General features: G+C 43.5%; 1 protein-coding gene across 3 annotated transcripts in view; it reads right to left on the bottom strand.

Moving 5' to 3' along the window:
* The window catches only part of DGKG (diacylglycerol kinase gamma), a 226,520-nt gene that overhangs the window by 79,606 nt on the left and 128,061 nt on the right, over positions 1 to 18,853 (bottom strand). For all 3 annotated transcript variants that reach the window (XM_027538801.1, XM_027538802.1, XM_027538806.1), the window contains one exon: positions 18,306 to 18,370. In XM_027538801.1, the coding sequence (XP_027394602.1) occupies positions 18,306 to 18,370 (65 nt within the window). The remainder of the gene's footprint in view (positions 1 to 18,305; positions 18,371 to 18,853) is intronic.

Below are 18,853 nucleotides of genomic sequence, written 5' to 3'. Positions count from 1 at the left end.
CACACACTAGTAAAGTAATGCTCAAAATTCTCCAAGCCAGGCTTAAGCAATATGTGAACTGTGAACTTCCAGATGTTCAAGCTGGTTTTAAAAAAGGCAGAGGAACAGAGATCAAATTGCCAACATCTGCTGGATCATGGAAAAAGCAGGAGAGTTCCAGAAAAACATCTATTTCTGCTTTATTGACTATGCCAAAGCCTTTGACTGTGTGGATCACAATAAACTGTGGAAAATTCTGAAAGAGATGGGAATACCAGACCACCTGACCTGCCTCTTGAGAAATGTATATGCAGGTCAGGAAGCAACAGTTAGAACTGGACATGGAACAACAGACTGGTTCCAAATAGGAAAAGGAGTACATCAAGGCTGTATATTGTCACTCTGCTTATTTAACTTCTATGCAGAGTACATCATGAGAAACGCTGGGCTGGATGAAGCACAAGCTGGAATCAAGATTGCCGGGAGAAATATCAATAACCTCAGATATGCAAATGATACCACCCTTATGGCAGAAAGTGAAGAGGAACTAAAAAGCCTCTTGGTGAAAGTGAAAGAGGAGAGTGAAAAAGTTGGCTTAAAGCTCAACATTCAGAAAACGAAGATCATGGCTTCTGGTCCCATCACTTCATGGCAAATAGATGGGGAAACAGTGGAAACAGTGTCAGACCATATTTTGGGGGGCTCCAAAATCACTGCAGATGGTGATTGCAGACAGCCATGAAATTAAAAGATACTTACTCCTTGGAAGGAAAGTTATGACCAACCTAGATAGCATATTCAAAAGCAGAGACATTACTTTGCCAACAAAGGTCCGTCTAGTCAAGGCTATGGTTTTTCCAGTGGTCATGTGTGGATGTGAGAGTTGGACTGTGAAGAAAGCTGAGCGCTGAAGAATTGATGCTTTTGAACTGTGGTGCTGGAGAAAACTCTTGCGAGTCCCTTGGACTGCAAGGAGATCCAACCAGTCCATCCTAAAGGAGACCAGTCCTGGGTGTTCATTGGAAGGACTGATGCCGAGGCTGAAACTCCAATACTTTGGCCACTTGATGTGAAGAGTTGACCCATTGGAAAAGACCCTGATGCAGGGAGGGATTGGGGGCAGGAGGAGAAGGGGAAGACAGAGGATAAGATGGCTGGATGGCATCACCTACTCGATGGACATGAGTTTGAGTGAACTCCAGGAGTTGGTGATGCCTGGTGTGCTGTGATTCATGGGGTTGCAAAGAGTTGGACGTGACTGAGCGACTGAACTGAACTGATACTAAAGGCTCTACATTATCAGACAGAAAAAAAATAGATTTAACTTGGAGTTTTCCAACGATTGAGCTCCTGTTTTCCTGGGAATCTCCTTTTAACAATCTCACAGAATGTACTTTAACCAATGCTAATTTTATAGCTTGAAGAAGACAAGCTTGTAGTGACCTCCATAGACTCTTGTCAAACTCACGATGATCTGGTTAGCTGTTCTTTCTTTTCTCCAAAAGTGGCAAATCTTTCTCCTTTGGGTACAGTTCCATACTTTTTTTTTTTCTCCCCATCAAGGGACTGGGCCTTTCCTATTTATCCCCATGTTATATCTACTTAGTTATCACACTCTTGACTTTGCTTTATGTTCTCTTTGAGCTTCTGAGTACCTTTTCTTTCTGGATCATTTCTCTTAGGACACTCAGAACCCCTCACCAATGCAAAGACCCTGGCCTCTTAGGTCTTGTCTTCTGAGGCCCATTCACTCTCTCCTTTGGGAGGAGACCAAATTACATCTGCAAGACCAATAGTTTGTGACCATGGTCAAGCATAAAAAAAAAGTAGTTGGCCCCCATAATAGCCCTCAGTTTATATTTTCTGGGCACCAGTGTGATAACTTGGAGGCCCACAGATATTACGAGGCTTGGAAATTTGATTGCACAGTGGTTTTTAAAATTGGAAGAATTTTAAAATAAACACCTGGAGCCCAGCTTCTCTTGAGAAATCAGATCTGTTAATACTGGATTGCTTAATACTGGGTTGCTTTCCAACTTGGCAACAATTGGCCAGAGCTGAGTACTGGCTACTCCTATCACACAGGGCATATGCTCTCTACCTTACCAGAGTCCTCATCACTCCTTAAAGCCTTACATCCTTGCACCTGTTCACATTAACCTTCTGGTCTCTGCTGGCATTTGGATTTCTGACCCCTCATATGGACCTTTGTCAGAGAAGGCAATGGCGCCCCACTCCAGTACTCTTGCCTGGAAAATCCCATGGACGGAGGAGCCTAGTGGGCTGCTGTCTATGGGGTCGCACAGAGTCGGACTGAAGTGACTTAGTAGCAGCAGCAGCAGCAGCAGCATATGGACCTTTGTAGTTTTCTCCTGGGAATTTTCCTAGAAAATACTTCAAGAGTATCTCCCACTTTCTTCCTAATTGGATCCTTCCCATCTGAACCCTGGTACCTTTGGTGATGGGTTCTAATGTGCGTCTGGTTTCAAGGGCTGGCCAGCTGTAGTAGAGTAAAACCTGAAGCTCTTGGAATTTGCAAAGATCATGTGAACAAGAATAAAGTCCACCTTTTCTGGGGAAAAAATATTTTCAGTTGCTCTGTGTTTATAAATCAGGTACAATCTGGTAGGTTTATTTGACAATCATGGAATACCAAGTAATGAATTTGTCCTTTAACCCTACAGAAGTAGCTTGCTTTATTTACCACTTTGCACAAATGGATGGTTATTACAAACATTAACATTACACTAATGAGTCTTGATAATTAAGGGACAAGTTATTCAGTTCTCAAATCTCTTCTACTTTTCTAACCCATTGACTTACTGTTGGTCATTTAATTTTTCTTTAGTACATTCATCTCTAGTTGGGTGGGAGACAAGGTTATAGGTTCAAATCCTGAACCAGGCCATCAGCTCAAATCTGAGGGCATCCTGCTTTATTATCCTCACCCAACCTTGCACATGTCTGTAGAAATCCTGATGATAAGCAGCCTCCATCATTCTCTCTGCCCAAGTTCCAGTACCAGGTGGTACAGAAGACAAAAGGGAGAACCTGATTAATTAGAACACTCTGTGTTGACAGCTTCAATAAAAGTTTCACTAAGACTAACAGTTTGGGGGTTTTCATTTATCCATGACATTCCTACCACCTCTTGCCCTCTGGTAACCCAAAGCTGGAGATTACAGACACACTTTCAGCTCCTTGAGTTCAAAGGCAAGATAGAGTACTTGGCTTGATTGGCATTTTGGAATTCTCTCCAAAAAGGCTCACTTTCAAGATTAAAGGGACTCTTCATTCAAAAGAATAGAAAACATTTTGTTACTAGACAATGAGGAATTTCAATCTAAGTGTAGGTTCAGTAAACATGAATATTCAGCAATTATGTAAGTCTCTGATGCTTTGGCAATTGGAGGGTATAAGTACACTCTTGGAACGAGGAGAGCCCCTCATTCACTGGAGAGCATTAGAAGATTGGGAAAATGCTTTCTTGTAAAATGTGAAGTAGTAAGGCCAAAAAAAGCTAAAAAACACACAACAGTCCTACAATCTTCAAAGTAGAGATCTATAATCTTCAAAGTAGAGCTCTGAAGACCTCTCTCAGAGGGATGTTTATAGAAGGGATACTTATACTGCGAAGGGGGTTAAAACCTAAAATCCAGTCTGAAGCTAAGAGTCTCTATACAATGTTGTAATAGTTAAGGATCACAACACTATGCACTTAACTGAGAGATTCTGCAGGGTACTCACATATAAACTGCTGAATGTTCTCCTTACAAATTCCTGTAGTAGTCCAAAGCATCATACCAGCACCCAAGATATTTTAAATCTATTTATTTATTCCAAATCTCATGAGCATCCTGTGAGATCGTTGTAATTTCCATTTACACCCCAGAAAATTAAGAATCAGAGAAGTGACTAATTCACAAGGGATTAACATCTACATTTCACATAAGGGTGACACAGCCTGAGATATGGAGTTGTAAAGCCATTTGCCCAGGGTTTCTTGACAGATAATTCACTTGTTTCACTAAAGAGAGTTATTGAGTTTCCTGATTAGTATAGCAAAAAGCTGCTTTCAGAAATTCCTTTGGCCAAGTAATAAATGCAGTAAAATTTTCTTGAATAAATGTTGATTTAAATGAAGAATTAAAATTAATCACTCAAATCTTTCTTGAATATATATTACTCTTCAACCTTGTTTTTCAAACTCTAATAAAACATGTGCAAGTATGAAGAGTTTAAGGAAAATATATCAAAATGAACATGCTAATCTCATCAGTTCTAAACATAAAGATCTACTCTGTATCACAGAAATGTCCCTATGTAAAAGGACAGTAATTCTCTAACATTCTAATTAGTAAAGTACAATAGAATGTTAATAAGATATTCTTTTCTCTGTAGCTAAAAACAAACAATGAAACATGTTATGCTAAGCTTAAAAGCCACCTAAATCAACTTCTGAAATTGTAATGGTAGGAAATAGAGAATGACTTACGGAATTAATTTTTTTTCCAAAACAGATTTCTACTTCCACAACCAAACAGCACGCATCAAGGTTCAGGGTTTACGAGAAAGTTGGTTGTTTCCCATAGTTTTTCTGGTCCTGTGTGCTGTACTGTGCTTAGCCACTCAGTCGTGTCCGACTCTTTTTGACCCCATGGACTGTAGCCTGCCAGGCTCCAGGGTGATTCTCCAGGAAAGAATACTGGAGTGGTTATCATGCCCTCCTCCAGGAGATCTTCTCAATCCAGGGGTTGAACCATGTCTCCCATGTTGCAGGTGGATTCTTTACTGTCTGAGACACCAGGGAAGCCTGAGAATACTGGAGTGGGTAGCCTAACCCTTTTCCAGGGGAATTGCCCTGATATGTGCTAACTCCCCAGGTAAGCAGAGCTGCTACTGCTGCTGCTGCTGCTAAGTCAATTCAGTCATGTCCAAATCTGTGACTCCATAGACCATAGCCCGCCAGGCTCCTCTGTCCATGATATTTTTCCTGGCAAGATAATAGAAAGGGTTACCATTTCCTCCTCCAGGAGAGCTTCCTGACCCAGGGATTGAACCTGCATCTTCTGCTTGCATAGGAGGCAGATTCTTTATGACTGAGCCACCAGGGAAGCCTGTGAGCAGAGCTGGTTCCCCTTATTTCTATCCTGTTCTTTTGGTTTCCTCCTGGGGTTACCTCTCCTCCTTTCTCCTCAGGTATCTGTCTGATCTAATAGCCTGTGCTAGGCTAACCCTTCAGCAAGGCTCAGCATGTAAATGTTTCAGAAGCCCTGACATTTTGGCTCTGGAAATACTGGAAAGAATAATTTATTCCTTCATTGATATTTTCAAAAAGCATTTGTTGACTCATCCACTCACTCACCTATAGGATAAAGTACAAACTCCTGGGCAGAGCACTGAGATCCTGCCATAACTGCCTCCCACCTGCCCTCCCACCTGCCCTCAGAGCCACTCTCCTTTCCTCTCATGTCTTGTCTTCTTACACTCCTGCCCTTTTCCCAGCCTACTTCCTGCCTCCTTGTAGGCACCCAGCTCCTGTTCTTGTGAATTCCCATTTCTCTCTCAAGCTCACAGCCAAACATAACCTTCTTTGTGTGTGTGTGTGTGTATGAAGTCACTTCAGCCGTGTCTGACTCTTTGTGACCCCATGGACTGTAGCCCACCAGGCTCCTCTGTCCATGGGGATTCTCCAGACAGAAATACTGGAGTGGGGTGCCATGCCCTCTTCCAGGGGATCTTCCTGATCTAGAGATTGAACCCAGGTCTCTTACGTCTCCTGCATTGACAGGCAGGTTCTTTATCACTATTGCCACAAGGGAAGTAATAACATTCTGAAGTCTAAACGCACTCTCTCAGTTAGGTCTTTGCACTCATTATTCATGTCCCCTTGTTAAAATGAAGCTCAATCATGTTATACTGTATTTCCATCCTTTGTGAGGGTTTGAGGGAGGGTTGGTATTGGGAGTTAAATTGTTTTCTCCAAGAAGATTTGTTGAAGTCCTAGCCCCCAGTGCCTCAGCATATGACCTTACACAATCTTTGACGTTATAGATGTCATCAAGTTAAGAGGAGCCATATTGGATTAGGGTGGACCAAATCCAATGACTGGTGTCCTTAAGAGGGAAATGTGGACAGAGAGACACAGGCACACAGGGAGAACATCAGGGGAAGACAGGCAGAGGTTGGAGTGGGGCAGCTACAAGTCAAGAAATACCAAGAATTGCTGGCAACCACCAGAAGCAAGCGAAGAGGCCTGGAGCAGATTCTCCCTCAGAGCCTGGGAAGGAACCCACATTGCCGACATCTTGATTTCAGACTTCCAGCCTCCAGAGCTATGAGAGAAATTTCTGTTGTTTTAGGCTACCAAGTTTGTGGTACTTTGTCACAGCACCCTTAGGAAATGAATACAGTTGCTAAGAGCCTCTGAATACGCTCATCTTTCCAACTAGACCCACAGACTCTGGCAGGTAGGGGCCGTGGTAACCTATCTTTGCTTTCAGCCCCAGCATCAAGCTACTAGAACAGATGCTCAACACGTTTGGCTGAATGAGGGCACATGCTCAGCACCACCTTTCTGGTGTTTAAGTCAGTGGATTCCCAAAGAGTTCAGACCCTGCTCTGAGTGAGGAAGCTTGTGAACAAGGCAGAGAGCGTTTGTGCCAAAATGAAGACTTACAAAAGATGAAGAGAAAAAAAATCGAAGTAGGAAAAATATGTGTCAAAAACCTTGTAGAGGACTTCCCTGGTGGCTCAGTGGATAAGAATCCACCTGCCAATACAGGGGACACAGGTTTTATCCCTGGTCCGGGAAGATCCCACACGCCACTGAACAACTAAGTCCCCTGTGCCACAACTACTGAGCCTGAGCTCTAGAGCCCATGCTCCAAAACAAGAAAAGCCACTTCAATGAAAAGCCTGTGCACCGCAAGCAACCAGGCAAAGTCCTTTCACAGCAACAGAGGCCCAGTGCAGCCATAAATAAATTAATGACTGTTAAAACAAAAGCTTATAGATGGAGTCTAAGAAAAGGCACAGGCCAGGACTTGGGGTGGACAGGGCAGGACTATTGTATTTTAGAGTGCATTTTGAAACAATAAGTGACGATTAGCTTCCAGAAGAGATGTTATCCTGGACTAAGGAGTTAAGGGCACGTGTGGGCAAGGTGAGAGTAACAGCAACCAAGCAGTAAGACTAGATCGGTGTTTGGGAAGGAGAACTGTATAAAGGGCCCTGAAGGTAAAGCAGATGCATTGAAATTCTATAAAATGGGATGCTGGTTGTGGCAGCAGGTTCTCATGGGGCAGAAACAGGACAAAAACCATGAGCAGCTCCAGATAGGGTGGGCCTGAGAGGGAAGAGCATCAGGATGGGCCAGCAGGTTACTGAGGACATGCTGAGGAAGAGCCATCGTGGGGTCCAAGTGGGAACTGAGGAATAAAGCGGGTGAGAGGTGTCTTGGGGACCACCCGTCATGGCGAAGTGGGAAGCAGAGGGTCCCATTTGGTAGCACAATGACTCACTCCTGGGCTCAGAGAAGATGCTGCGCTTGTCAGGCCAGATGAATGAGGCTGTCTTCTGTTTTTAGAAACTTCTGCAAGACATTCCACAATACTTCCCTTGATAACTCACTTTAGCCTTTAATATGTCTCCAAGTCAGGAGATTCTTCCTCCCGTTCCAAAGGCAATTCTTCACTTTAGAAGCACATGCTTCCCCCTTGCATTCTTTCCAGAGCTGGGATGAAGAGTTAAGAGGTGTGGTCACTATTTCCTGTTGGAAATCCTTCTCACTCTACTCCCAACACATTCTAATTTTCCTCTCCAGGAAAAATGATTTTTTAAAAAAGTTTTCTCATAGGTTCTTTTAACTGTCTCTGTGACTCTTCTTTTGTCTCTTTCCTAAGTGCTTCTTTGTCTTGGGGCACCAAACTGGGCATTCAGGGAGGCAGGAAGTATAGTGGGCTGAGTGGAAGCTGTGGAGTCAGACAGACTAAATTTGAATAGCCACTCCCCTAACTAGTTGTATGCTCCTAAACTGCATAATCTCTGTGAGCCTCAATGTTCTCATCTATAAAATGGAGCATAATACTTATGGCTACTTGGATAGCTGTGCCAGTTAAAACTAATATACATGAAATTCTTTTTTTTTTAACATGAAATTCTTGAAAGCATTCAACAAATGATGGCTCCTATTGTTAGTATGAATTGGAGCAATGCTGATTATATTGGGCTTACTACTTTCGTAAGCACTTCAATATACCCTGACAGTCACACATACTTAAAAAACAACCACTGCAGAGTTCAGATGGCAATTCTTGCTACATCTGATGGCCACATAAAACACGAACTAGTCTCTTTCAGACAGAGCAACACTATGTACAATACTGGGAACTGTGTTAAGAGAATTATATCCTTTTTATTTGATCTCCACGAAGTAGAACTGCATAACATATCAAGTAGTTATTTCATTTGCAAAGGCACTTGAATAATAACATCTTTAAAACTTTCATATTAACTGAACAAAATCATTGGAATTTTTTTAATTGGAAGAGACTAATAAAACTCCCACTGCAGATAAACTTACTCCAATCAGTTCTTTTATATCATTTTTCTTTCATAACCTATAAGTGCTACTGGGTTAATAATGTTTTAACCCAGTGAATACCAGTGAGCTTAATTAAACTGTGTGGCAAAGTGTTGAAGGAAAATACATTAAAATGCTAATAATGTTTTTTGGGGGAAGGGGACAATATGATTTATTTTTCTACAATAAGCCTTTACTTGTATAAGGAAAAGTTGTTTAAAACACAGTACATACAACTTTATAAGGACATATTATAATTATTTTAAAATACATATATGTATACATATATACATAATTATTTTAAAATACAAAGTAAACCTGCTGGAATGCACCAAAATAGCAATATTATGTTTTTGAGTGATGGGAATATGAGTGATTGGTTTTTTCATACTCTAACTTTTCTGAACTTTACAAATTATTTATGACTTTGAAATAAACTATGATATCATACTATATGATATATTATTAAATTATATAATGACATGCATTGTTATTTTATTGAAAATATTTTGTTAAGATAAATGAAGAAAAAGATGCTGTATGGTTTTGATGACTCATACCCTATGACCAATAGATATTTACCATTCCTCTTAGAGAATCTCCAAATCTCAGAGTTTTAAGGGCTTTACTGAGTCATTTAATGTGACTATTACCTGATGTGGGCTCTTTGTAATAATAAGAATGTTAAAAAGAATAGCTGGCATTGATGTGCCACACCTCTGTAGTAAGCATTTTAAATGCACTGTTTCACTGGGCCTTCAAAATAATGCTATGAGGTAAGGCACTTGTGGTGGGTGGAATAATGTCCTGAAGATATCCTTGTTCTAATCCCTGGACCCTGTGAATATGAATATGTTAGGTTACATGGCACAAGGCAATTGAGGTTGCAGCTGGAATTTAAACTGGCAGTCAGTCAGCTGACCTTGAAGGGGAAGATTATCCTGGGTTATCGGAGTCAATCCAAAGAAATCACAAGAACCCTTTTAAGTGGAAGAGGGAGGCAGAAGAGAGATTGTCAGAGGGATTCGCTGTGAGAAAGACTTGACTGGCCATTGCTACCAGGGAAGCCCAGTTGGCTCAGACGGTAAAGAATCTGCCTGCAATGCAGGAGATCTGGGTTCTATCCCTGGGTCAGGAAGATCATCTGGAGAAGGAAGTGGCTACCCACCCCAATATTCTTGCCTGGAGAATTTGAAGAATTTTTGCCTGCACTTGTGGGTGCCCCTAGTTGATGGAATTGATGTCCTTATATGGGGCTCAAATCGGTTTACCTAGTCACTTTCCCCATTGATTTATCATTCAAAATAACCTAATTCCTCCTGTATGAGAAGCACTTTTAAAATATTTGAGGCCAATAATCACTTTTCCCTCAGTCTTCTCTTCTTTTGGTGAAATAATCCCCTATTCAGCCCTTCCTTATAAGACATGGTTTCAGATTCCAGTATTTTTCTGACCTCTCCCTTCTGGAAAGAATCCAGACTATCAACACCCATTTGAGGACCTGGCCAGTTTCTATCTTACTCTGAACTTTTGTACTTTGATTTTCTTCCATGAAGTTATCATGCTGACCATAACCCTTCTGAACTTCATTATATACTGTATGCTGTGCTCTTTGATGGAAATATTTCTAGAGAGGAGTCAACAAATAAGTACCGATAACTTTTGGATTATCTGGCCTACAGACTTGAAAACATAGCTGGCTTTCAAGTTCCTTTCTGGTATTATCACAAACTGATTCTAGTCTTTGTTGACATGAATCATACCTTTTTTTGTTTGTTTGTTTTAGTCTGGAAGGGGCTAGAGGGAAAGGCCTGTTAAGCTACAGCAAGGAAATGTTCTGATGAACAAGCAACTTTGTAAGGAGTCTTGAGATATCATAGGCTGCTTGTGTGTACCAGTCTGAGAAGTTGTGCTGTCCGTTGCAACATGGACTGGGGAGCCAGGAGGAGAATGGAAATGTTAAAAGAGTCCACGTAGTTTCATCATATCATTTAAAATATTTGGAATCTTTACAGCAGAGACCTGCACACAAAGATTAATCGCAGCCTCCTAAAATCTCTGACCATCCACAGCTTTAAATGATCTGTGTTGCTGTTCCCTCATTTCTGCAAATAATCAAGGGCTGACTGTAAACAAACAAGGCAGCCAAAAAAACCCTGGTCTTGAGCAGTTGCGTAATGATGAAGGCCTGGTGGAAAAAACACGAACCCATATTTCATTCATTTCACTCACTGTGTCTCTGTTGAGGTGGGGTGAGGAGGGTGGGGGATAAAACATTTTTGTGGGCTAGTATAGAAACATTCAACTAATTAAATAAGTGGGTCTGTCAGACTTGACTTGAAGACTTGAAAGTACTTGAACACAAAGCATAAGGTTTGCATTTCCTTTATAAATACCTACAGGAGTAAGAATAAAAACAGAAAATGCCATAATCGGCTTCATTTGGGACTTTTCTGAATCCTATATGTTTGAAAAAAAATCATTTGATATATTGAGGGAAACAGGTGCAGACAGTGTGGCCTCTGAATACCTAGGGCAGGTTATCTTGGGCTCCTGAGCATTAGATAAACCCAATTCAGGCACAGAATATAAACATTTTATTCCTGATGCATCTGCTGCTGTTGTACACTGATGCTTTGGAAAAGTCAAACATCTGGGCTGTAACACTGGGCTCCCTCACAGGGCTCCTGGAAAGAATAGCTTAGCCCAGTTTCATTTCTAGATGAAAACGAATATCTTAAGTAAATGGAGATACAGCTTATGTTTGTGACTGCAGACAATGCTATAAGTATTCAAGAGAGGAGGCCTCTTTCCTTCCAGAATTGCATGACTTGAGCTTTGCTGGCTTCTATTCTGCCTCCCACTGAACATCTCTGTGCTCATCTAAAGTGGGAGAAGAGATGCTCAGTGGGAGAGGTAAGAGCGAGCATCAACGAAGGAAGGGGAGTCACACCTCCAGTGTCTGTCCGCCCTGGGTCACCCACCTACCCTGCAGCTTGAGCTCCGTGGCCCCAGCTGGTAAGCCCAAAGTTCCCATGGAGACCATGGCACCTGTCCTGTAACCCCTGCCCTTTTCACTCTCTTCTAGTTCCTTCTGTTACCATGTCCTCAGCGGTTGGTGATCCCTATCTTGATCTTGCTGGTAGCCTGAACTTGGCATCTGGACTTACAATCTACAGTCTTCAGACCCTGCCTCTTACACACCCATGGAGCCAATAAAGGGACTTTTTTCTATAGCTCCAATCTGTAGAATCCAATCCTGGTTAATTGGTGCCATCCTTCCATCCTCTGGGGCTTCCCTGGTAGCTCAGATGGTAAAGAATCCATCTGTAATGCAGGAGACCCGGGTTTGATCCCTGGGTCCAATCCCTGGGTCAGGAAGATCCCCTAGAGAAAGGAATGGATACCTACTCCAGTGTTCTTGCCTGGAGAATTCCACAGGCAGAGGAGCCTGGCAGACTATAGTCCATGTGGTTGCAAAGAATCAGATACAACTGAGCGAGTAACACTTTTGCTTTTTTTTCCTATCCCCCAAGAGAAGATTTGGACAGATTCAATATATCACAGCTGGAGTCTCCTCCAACTTTTAGGTGTCCTCCAACTTTTCAGTTCAAGGGCCATATCAATGAGGCAGACTCTATAATTGCATCCCACTTGCCACTCCATCAGAAAAGCCTTTTATTGTCAATGCTTTATTGTCAAATTTAAGGAAATGCTTTCCTCATGCTTGTCATTCAATAATATTCAACAATAAATATTTACTAAGGACCTACTATGTGTCAGGCACTTATGCATTAACTCATTAAACACTTTTAGCAACCTTGTAAGATTCCGTAGGAAGCAAAGGATTAAAGAGATTAAGTAACTTGCCCAAGGTCACATAGCTAGTAAGTGGCAGAGCCAAGTTCTGATGCCAACTTGGGCTATACCCTGCTGCCTCATTCTATAAATAACTATTAAGGGCTTAGTTATTTGTGAGATGTTATTTCCAACCTCTTAAGGACTCAGGCTTCGTTAGAACTTCTGGGGAACCCCTCATGAGCTACTCCTGGTTCCAAGAAAGTGAACATTCCTGAGCCTGTTCATGACCCAAGGGCTTTTGAGAAAGATGGTCAGCTTCTGGTAGGAATGAAGCATTGTTTTCGGTCTCTTTCAAGGACCTAACAGGAAATATCTTGCTTTAGCTTAAACCGCTGAGGGACATATTCAAGTGGATGGCACTCAGCAGGCTTGGAATAACACATTCTTCAAGTGCTCTGAGTTTCTGACCAACAGTTAAAGAACGCCACAGCTAGACTTCTCTTTCTGGATACTCACTGACGGTGACATTGGAATCAGGTACTTATTCCAATTAGGAACCCCCCATCTGTTCCATACAAACAAAACGCTTCACAGAGAATTAATCCAGAAACTTCACGGTCTACTCGTTCTTGAACACGTGGAAGATACGGCTAGCATCTTTGGCTCATTTGCTAGTACTAACTACTGCCTGTTTGAGGGACTGATAATCCTTCCTCCTCCTCCCCTAATTGGAACCCTGTTTTCTCCATTCTTTTACCTTTATTGCTAACCCCCATTCTGTGAGCCCTGGCAAATGTGTCTTTGTATTTTAATCTACTCTCTCCTTGTTGTTGATAGAGGAGCCTTGTAGGCTACAGTTCATGGGGTTGCAAAGAGTTGGACACGACTGAGCGACTAACACAACTTCTTGCCAGGGCCAGCTCGTGAATATGAGTTCTGTATAGTCACTTGGGGCCTCACACTGAGAAGGGCCTTGTGCTTGGTTTAACTCTGCTGTCACTGACTTGAAATTCTTAATGATTTTTGAACAAGGGACCCACACTTCCACTTTGCATTGGGCCACGCAATCATGTAGTCAGTCCTACTCCTTGCTGTGGACACTGAGAGCAGGAGAAGAGTCCTACCACACAACGTAAGCGTGGTGGGATAACTGCAGTCCTCCTTCGGAACTCTGTGGGCCTTTCCCCCATAGAGATGGTTCATAAAGGTGGATCAAGCTGATAATAGCTCTACCTTCTTAGCCTCAATTTCTTCATCTCTAAAATGGAGCAGCAGCACTTGCCCTTGCATGTCACTGTAAGCACTGGGTGGGATCATGTATAAAGTACCCATCAGAATGTTTGACATACAACTGGTATTTGCTAGATGCAATCCATGGAAGGTAACAGGTGCAGGAAACAAGAGATTAAACTCTGGAGTTAGAAGCTAGCTCAAACCTTATCATCCCCACTGCTTAAACAAGATGTATGATATTGGCCAGGCGACTTAGCTTCTCCTAGCTTCAGTTCCATTATCTGCAAAATGGAAATGTTAGTATTTACCTTGTAGGGCAGTTTTGGGATTCAAATATTCTAATGAATTTAAAGTGTCTATTTTACCACCTGGCATGTAGCAGGAGCTCGAAATATAACAGTTCTTAGTTTGGTTCCCTTTTAACATCATTTCTGTACTCTACACAATTCATTTATAAGTGATGCTGGGATACAACCATTAACAAGTGTGTTATTCAATACAACTTCCTATATGCTCTATGACCTATAACATATAGCCTCCCTGTATGTGAAAATCATTTTGTAAAAAAAAATTTGAGGCCTGTATTTCCTTCTTTGCTAGACTATGAATTCCTTGAAGGCAGGAACCAAGTCTTATTTACCCTTTTATCCTAGAACACCTTCTAACACACATAATCCCAAGAGAATTAAATCTCTCTTTTGTTGTTCATGCCAACAATGAGATGATAAATTTCATAATATTCCTAAGTCAGCGATTAATAATTAGCCTGTTAATGATTAGGAAGTAGCACACGTGCATGCTAAGTTGTTTCAGTAGTGTCTGACTCTTTGCAGCCCTATGCACTAGAGACCGCCAGGCTCCTCTGTCCATGGTATTCTTCAGGCAAGAATACTAGAGTAGGTTGCCATGCCCTTCTCCAGAGGATCTTTCTGACCCAGGGATCAAACCCGCGTCTCTTACATCTCCTACTCCAGCAGGCAGGTTCTTTACCACTAGCGCCACCTGGGAAGCCCTAGGAAGTAGGAGCTCCAAATAGCCCCATCTTTGCCATCAAAGGCCTTCTAATCCTTGTCCTTGGAGAAGGCAATGGCACCCCACTCCAGTACTCTTGCCTGGCAAATCCCATGGACGGAGGAGCCTGGTAGGCTGCAGTCCATGGGGTCGATAAGAGTCGGACACAACTGAGCGACTTCACTTTCACTTTTCACTTTCATGCATTGGAGAAGGATGTGGCAACCCACTCCAGTGTTCTTGCCTGGAAAATCCCAGGGACAGGGATGCCTGGTGGGCTGCTGTCTCTGGGGTGGCACAGAGTCGGACATGACTGAAGCAACTTAGCAGCAGCAGCAGCAATCCTTGTCCATCACATCTGGCTCATCACCCAGCATCCTTGGGTCTGGTTCTTGCTTCATTAACAAAGCGATTCCACAGGGAACATAACTTAGTTTTGTGTAACCAACCACCTTCCCTGGCAACAACCTGTGTCCAGAGGCCACTGGGGAAAGAATTTCCTGAAATCCCAATAGTTGAGTCATAATTTGATACCTCTTAAGACTCAAAGGGAGAAGGCAATGGCACCCCACTCCAGTACTCTTGCCTGGAAAATCCCATGGACGGAGGAGCCTGGTAGGCTCCAGTCCATGGGGTCGCTAAGAGTCAGACACGACTGAGCAACTTCACTTTCACTTTTCACTTTCACGCATTGGAGATGGAAATGGCAACCCACTCCAGTGTTCTTGCCTGGAGAATCCCAGGGACAGGGGAGCCTGGTGGGCTGCCATCTATGGGGTCGCACAGAGTCGAACACGACTGAAATGACTTAGCAGCAGCAGGACTCAAAGAGGGCTCAGAACTGTGACTTTAACCATTGGAGGGTAATGGGTCTCTTCAAGAACCTTCTGATAGTTAATGGACATTCTCTCCAGAAAAATATATTCAATATCTTACATACAGTTTCAAGGTGCCCGCAGAACTCCTGCAGCCCTTGTACCTAGGTTAGTAATTCTTGTTAAAATAGCCCAGAAAACTGAAGAGCAATGCAAAAGATTCAGTTTTCCTGATAAATTCTAGCCCTGACAAGTCACATTCCCTTGTTCAAAACAGAACAAAACAGTTACAACTCCCTAGATTTAACCTCAGGGTTATCCCTGAGGGCCTAGTCCTAGGTATTAACAGTAAAGGCATCCAGCCAAGCAGTGACTACTCTTTGGAAAACCTAAGTTCAGCTGAGTAAAACGAAGCTGTGTTTGATAATATCGTTTACATTTCTAAATCCCGGGTATCAAGCTTTCTTCCTATCCCTTGTGGCCCTCCCTAAATTTAGCCGCTGGTGTAATGGGGTAACCATGGCAACAGCCACCTGCCTATTTAAAACCATCTCCAAAGCTAAATAAGGAAGCCTGGGAAAAATGGCTGCTCGTCTGCCTCTCCGTGGACAAATTGGGCATTCCTGGGCATTTTCAATAGGAGTAAGCAGGCAGGGTAGAAGCAGCATGGACTCAAGTTTTTAACAGGAAGTGTTCTGAGACCTTGTGAAACAGGGTCTGCCTTGGAGCCACTATGTTTGCACTTATTAGAAGGCACATGGATTTATACGCAAATCTTCGTGATTGTCTTCCTAGATGATCGCACTACCCTTGACCTCAACCAGGTGAAGGGTGAGGTGCACAGTTTACTGCAAAGGAGAGTCTTGCTGATAGAAACGGGAAGTGGGGAGGAAAAACGTTCATTCAGATCAGTGAGATTGTTCATACTCTGCACTGAAATGCACAGCTACAACTTTTTCCTGACTATACCTGATCATGTGGATACTGATGATTGCTCTTTTTATGTCATATGTTCACCTGTCTATCGATTTTTGGAGTATGGAGAAATTCTTCCCGCCTTCTGGTTCCTTGCTGTCTACAGAGGCTTTGCTTCTTTCCATGAAAGGAGACCACCCAACAGACCACACCGAAGAGCTTGCTTTTCCCCAGGCAGGCTGTTTTTCACTGCTCATATGGATCTTTTTGTACGTTTGGTTCCTTCTCCCTGGGTTGCCCTTCTTTTTCCTGTCAACCTGAAAAACAATACTTAACTTGTTTTGTGTCTTGGCCCAGGCATCTCTCTAGTTGGAAGACCCTCCACATCAAATTCCATGCCCCTGCTTTGTGGATTCATATCACCTAACACAAATCACTATGCACATCTGCTTTCGAGTCCTCCTCCATCCCTGGACTGTGAGCCTCCTACACATGTCTATCCAAAAGGCCTATACAATAGTGCCTGGTGATGTGTTCAAAATATATATTCACTGAACAAATGAATGAATGAACAGAACCCCCATGGATTTCACAAACATTTGGCATCTTAAGAAACATGTGTGCATGAGTATGCATAATGGTATCTGTGTAAAAAGGGGACCTTAAAAGTCTGGAATGGATGGAAGAGAAATATTTTTTAAAAAGTGATTTGTGTGTGTGTGTGTGTATATTAGAGGGAAAAAGATCACAAGAAAAGCATCAGTTGATTTGTAAGTTTGTGACTATTGTAGGAATAGGAGTTGAAAATATACATATTAATAGTATTTTGTGAGTTGACTTGGTGTGTTTGAGAGAGAAAATACTTTCTAATAAGGTTAGCTCAGCTACTATTAGATCCCACAGATCACTCTTCCTGAAGTCGAAGTGGCTTCATTATGTTCAGTTTCTGATCCCTAAAAAGATTTCCGTAATCTTGGTTAAACTCCCAGGCATGGGGTGAGGGGAAAGAAGAGGAATGAAAATGATGGAGCTCTGAGGAAGTGCATGGCTTTACATGAAGGTGTGTGAGTAACACTGGACTTCTGCTTGGTGGGCTAAATAAAGTTCCTTAGACTCAGTCTGAGCCCAAATCAATACCCACTCTCCTCCCCACCTGCTTGAGGGTGGGGTGGGATCCAGTGGTCACCCTGATAAGGTCCAACCATAAGAAAAGAGAAAGGATGCAAATTAACCACCAAGAAGAGAAAAAGAAGGGAGAACGGTAATTGAACCATCCCAGGGGTAGTTCTATGGACCCGCCTGCAGAATGGTATGACTCTGCAAATGATCTGGTTTCCTTTTTTCTATTCCATTTTTGGACCAAGCTTCCGGCCTGCACAAGGTGCGCGGGCTGAGGCTGGGCTGTGGTGGGCTCCCCGCCTCAGCAGGGCCGCTCTCTGCTGCCCTCTGCCGGCAGGGGAGGGGGAAGCGCCGCCATCTCGGCCCCTCAGCCATGGCCAGGGCTGCCACCAGCTCCCTTTTGTGAGGAAGGGAAGCCAAGGCCTCTGCCCTCTGCCTGCCCCTCCCCCGGGGAATCGAGGGGCTCAGGATGGGGGCGCTGTAGGTTTTGAGAAAGCGACCATACCCCAGGAGGGGGAATCCAAATTAGCCAAGCTCAGACCCCTACTCCCCAAGGCGGGCACACCACACTCTCCCTCCTGGCCCAGGCCCTCCCATTGCACCATCACCCTCTGGCAGGGGACGGGCTGCCAGACCGTGGCGGGTTTTTGACATTATTTTCTTCTTGGAAATGGAAGCCCTCCTTCCGGCAACGTGGCAGGAAAGCCCTGGGCCGCAGAGCTGAGAACATTTTGGAGAGCGCAGGTGGAGGCCTGGGACCCGCGGCCGCGTGGGTGGGGCAGGCAGGCGGGGCAGGCAGGCAGGCAGTGGAGTCCGCGCTACCGGCTACCTCCGCAGGGCCCTCTTACCTGCTGTTGAACTTTTCAGGGTGTTTCTCTCTCATCACGTGGAACCTGTGTGCAATGGAAGCATCCTGAAAGGGAAAGGGACAGAAAGCAGATTCCTGGTTAGTGGTCCTGACCCTGTGCAATGTGGAAGGAAGGGAAGGGACACACGCTTTCACTGAACTTCCCAGATGTCAGGGGGAGACCAGGGAGGCCCCCTGCAGAGGCTGGACACCAGGTCCAAGGTTAGGGGCGAGGGCCCTCATGCTGTTAGAGCTGATGCCAGACGACGACTCCTAATGTTCACTGCTACCCTTTCTAGCTCAGGGTGAGTTAAGGGGACGGTGCTGCCCTTCGGGGGAGAGGCTTGCCCTTTGGGGAGAGGGGGTGTGTCTGAGTGTGTGAGCAGTGAGAAAGCAGAAGCCCACATGGGGCTGAATGTGTTTGGAAATGCCTCACCCTATTCACTCTTTAAAGAAATACTTTGTATTCTGGAATATTTTAAGAGTCATAAGTAGTTGCAAAAATAGTACAGAGAGTGCCTGTGGCCCTTTCACCCAGCTCCCCCCAGT

This window comes from Bos indicus x Bos taurus, chromosome 1 (genome assembly GCF_003369695.1).
Source record: "Bos indicus x Bos taurus breed Angus x Brahman F1 hybrid chromosome 1, Bos_hybrid_MaternalHap_v2.0, whole genome shotgun sequence".
In the NCBI taxonomy this organism is placed as follows: domain Eukaryota; kingdom Metazoa; phylum Chordata; class Mammalia; order Artiodactyla; family Bovidae; genus Bos; species Bos indicus x Bos taurus.
Note: the sequence above shows the minus strand (reverse complement) of the source record. Positions and strands in the feature narration are given on the sequence as shown.